The 2,727-nt window shown below is 41.1% G+C and overlaps 1 protein-coding gene across 1 annotated transcript; it reads left to right on the forward strand.

Annotated features, from left to right (window-relative positions):
- Positions 1-802: 802 nt before the first annotated feature.
- LOC131043678 (UDP-glycosyltransferase 72B1) lies at positions 803-2,524 on the forward strand. The gene has a single exon (XM_057976911.2). It carries the CDS (start codon positions 822-824, stop codon positions 2,238-2,240), a length of 1,419 nt encoding a protein of 472 aa, XP_057832894.1. The 5' UTR covers positions 803-821; the 3' UTR covers positions 2,241-2,524.
- The last annotated feature ends 203 nt before the right edge of the window (positions 2,525-2,727 follow it).

Consider the following 2,727-nt stretch of genomic DNA (forward strand, 5'->3'; position numbering starts at 1 on the left):
GCTTTGTGGTTAAAAGTGTCTTCATTTCAAAGTTTTCTGCATAAATTCATTGGAAACCATACGAGGAGCTGCCCTCTAATGCAGAGGATGGATTTTTAATTAGTTCATCCAACTGTTGGTTTATTTGTTTTCTTTCATAAAGGGGTGTACAAGAGTCATATTTTTATTCAAAGAAAGCAAACATTATAATTTGAAGAAAGGGACAAATCTGTTAACCAACAATATTAAAGATCAAGTTTCTCATATTTTATTTGTCTAATGTTTTAATTCTAGATTTTATTCTTAATATTAATTTATAAATTTTTGTTGCTATATAGTTTATAAATATAAGTAATCATTTGTCCATCAATAAATCTATTGAATATAATCAACTTGTACTTATTGCAAACCAATCTCACCGAAAAAAAAATTACAATCTTCCAACAACCAATTTAATTCAAACTATTGTATACCATGTTATAATGCTAAAAAGAAAAATGGAACTAAAGACAAGTGGAACCAAAAAGAGACTATAATAATGGGCAACGATTTGACATATCGAGGGCTTATAATTAATCCGCACCATACAATACTACTTAAATATTTAAGTTAGATCCGGCAATCCTAATCTAGCTGCACATTCGGAGAAAAAGTTCCATGCCAACTATACACGATTAACCTTTTTCCACGTCTTCGCAAAATGCATTTTACACACCACCAATCTCCTATTCGGCAACCGTCCGTTCCTCCATCTCGCTACTTATTTAAACAATTCAAGAGGGTTTCTTAATCCCCACACACAAAAGAACGGGTGGGAGTGCGATATTAAGCAGCGCTTGATAATGGAAGAGCAAAATGGCAGAGGAAAACCCCATGTCGCCATTTTTCCGTGCGTAGGAGTCGGCCATTTCGTCCCTACATCTCAATTCGCAAAGCAGCTTTGCGTTTTCAATGGCTTTTCTGCAACTGTAATAACGAGCAACTGGATGCGCGCAGCCAAGCAAGTCACATATGCCGACTACTTGGCATCTTCCTGTCTTGACATCCGCTTTACAGAGCTTCCCGATGTCGACTTCCACGACGAGGAAGACTATAATATGAAGATCGAAACTCGCATATCAAAGTACATGGAGAAAGCAGCACCGCACGTTGGAGATATTCTCCACTCCTTGCTCAATTCCTCTTCGCCCATCTCTGCCTTTGTTACAGATTTCTTCTGCACCGCCACTTTCGATGTTGCGGCTAAGTTAGGAATACCCACTTACGTATTCCTCACGGCCAGCGCTCGTTTTCTTTCCGTTATGTTACGCCTCCACAAATTCGGTTTGGAGCATCCCGTGTCGTTTAAAGACGACGAAGAGTATCGGATCGACGTTCCAGGGGTTCTGCCATTTCCTGCTAGGGATCTGCCCGAGCCTGCGAAAGACAGATCCGATGAGGCGTTTCATTGGTGTGTCCACCATTTCTCTCGGCTTCCTCAAGCTGCTGGGTTTCTCATAAATACATTCGATGATATGGAGAAGGAAACTTTAGAAGCCCTCAAAGAAGGTAAGGTTCTCAACACTCCTGCTTTGCCGCCAATCTATTCAATTGGTCCCATCATATCGGAGCGTCATGAGACACACGAGTGCCTCGAGTGGTTAGATCAACAGCCTGCCTCCACCGTTGTGTATGTTTCCTTTGGAAGTGGCGGTTTTCTGTCGAGGGAGCAGATTGCGGAAGTAGCACATGGACTGGAAACAAGTGGCCATCGGTTTCTTTGGGTGGTGCGTGGAGAGCATAAGTTTATCACCTTCAATCCCAAGCAGGATACGAATGTTTCAGGGCTTTTACCCGATGGTTTCGTGAGTCGAACCAGAGACAGAGGGCTTGTAGTTCTCAATTGGGCTCCTCAAGTTGCAATTCTTTCTCACCCGTCCATTGGAGGCTTCCTCTCTCACTCCGGTTGGAACTCCACACTAGAAGGCATTTCTTACGGGGTTCCCATGATCAGCTGGCCCCTGTTTGCTGAACAGAAGTTGAACAGGTTTATGCTGGTTAACCACGATAAGGTTGCCATAGATGTAAAGATTGAAAGAGATGGGTTTGTACCGAGAGTGGAAGTGGAGAGAGTAGTGAGGGCACTGATGGAAGGAGAAGAGGGAATTAAAGCAAGGGAGAATATGCGTGTATTGAAGGAAAAGGCAAAGCTGGCTTTGATGGAAGGAGGGAGTTCGTACAAGTCCATGGCCATGGCCGCTGCTCGTTTCGTGGAGAAGTAAGAGTTTGCATGACACTGGACTTTAAGATCTCTTGTTGACAATAAATTGGTCACAGTGCTCCCTGTCCTCTCTTTTTACCGTCATCCTTGATCATTGTATTGTTTTTGTGTGGGTTGTATTTGGGTTTGTGTAGAGGTGTCGGCATTACAAACAAAGATGTGATAGCCATGTTGTCTGCCAATTAAATGAAGATTCCATTATGCATTTAAGCTGGTCATCTATCATACCGACGACACCAAATGATACTTACAAACCCTATGATGAATTTATATTTTTCAGCACAATGCTTATTATGTTGTTTCAATTTCTTGAAAACAATTTCAATAATTAAAGATATGAGATTTCCACTTTTCATAATATAGTCAAATATGTAATTTCTGATTTAGATTGTGTTAAGAATTTCTACATCAACGGTTCGAATCACACTCCGTGATCTATCATGAAGATATTGATAGATCACGGAGTATGTTTCAAAACGTTCGAAGCT

The sequence above is a fragment of the Cryptomeria japonica genome, chromosome 8 (assembly GCF_030272615.1).
Source record: "Cryptomeria japonica chromosome 8, Sugi_1.0, whole genome shotgun sequence".
In the NCBI taxonomy this organism is placed as follows: domain Eukaryota; kingdom Viridiplantae; phylum Streptophyta; class Pinopsida; order Cupressales; family Cupressaceae; genus Cryptomeria; species Cryptomeria japonica.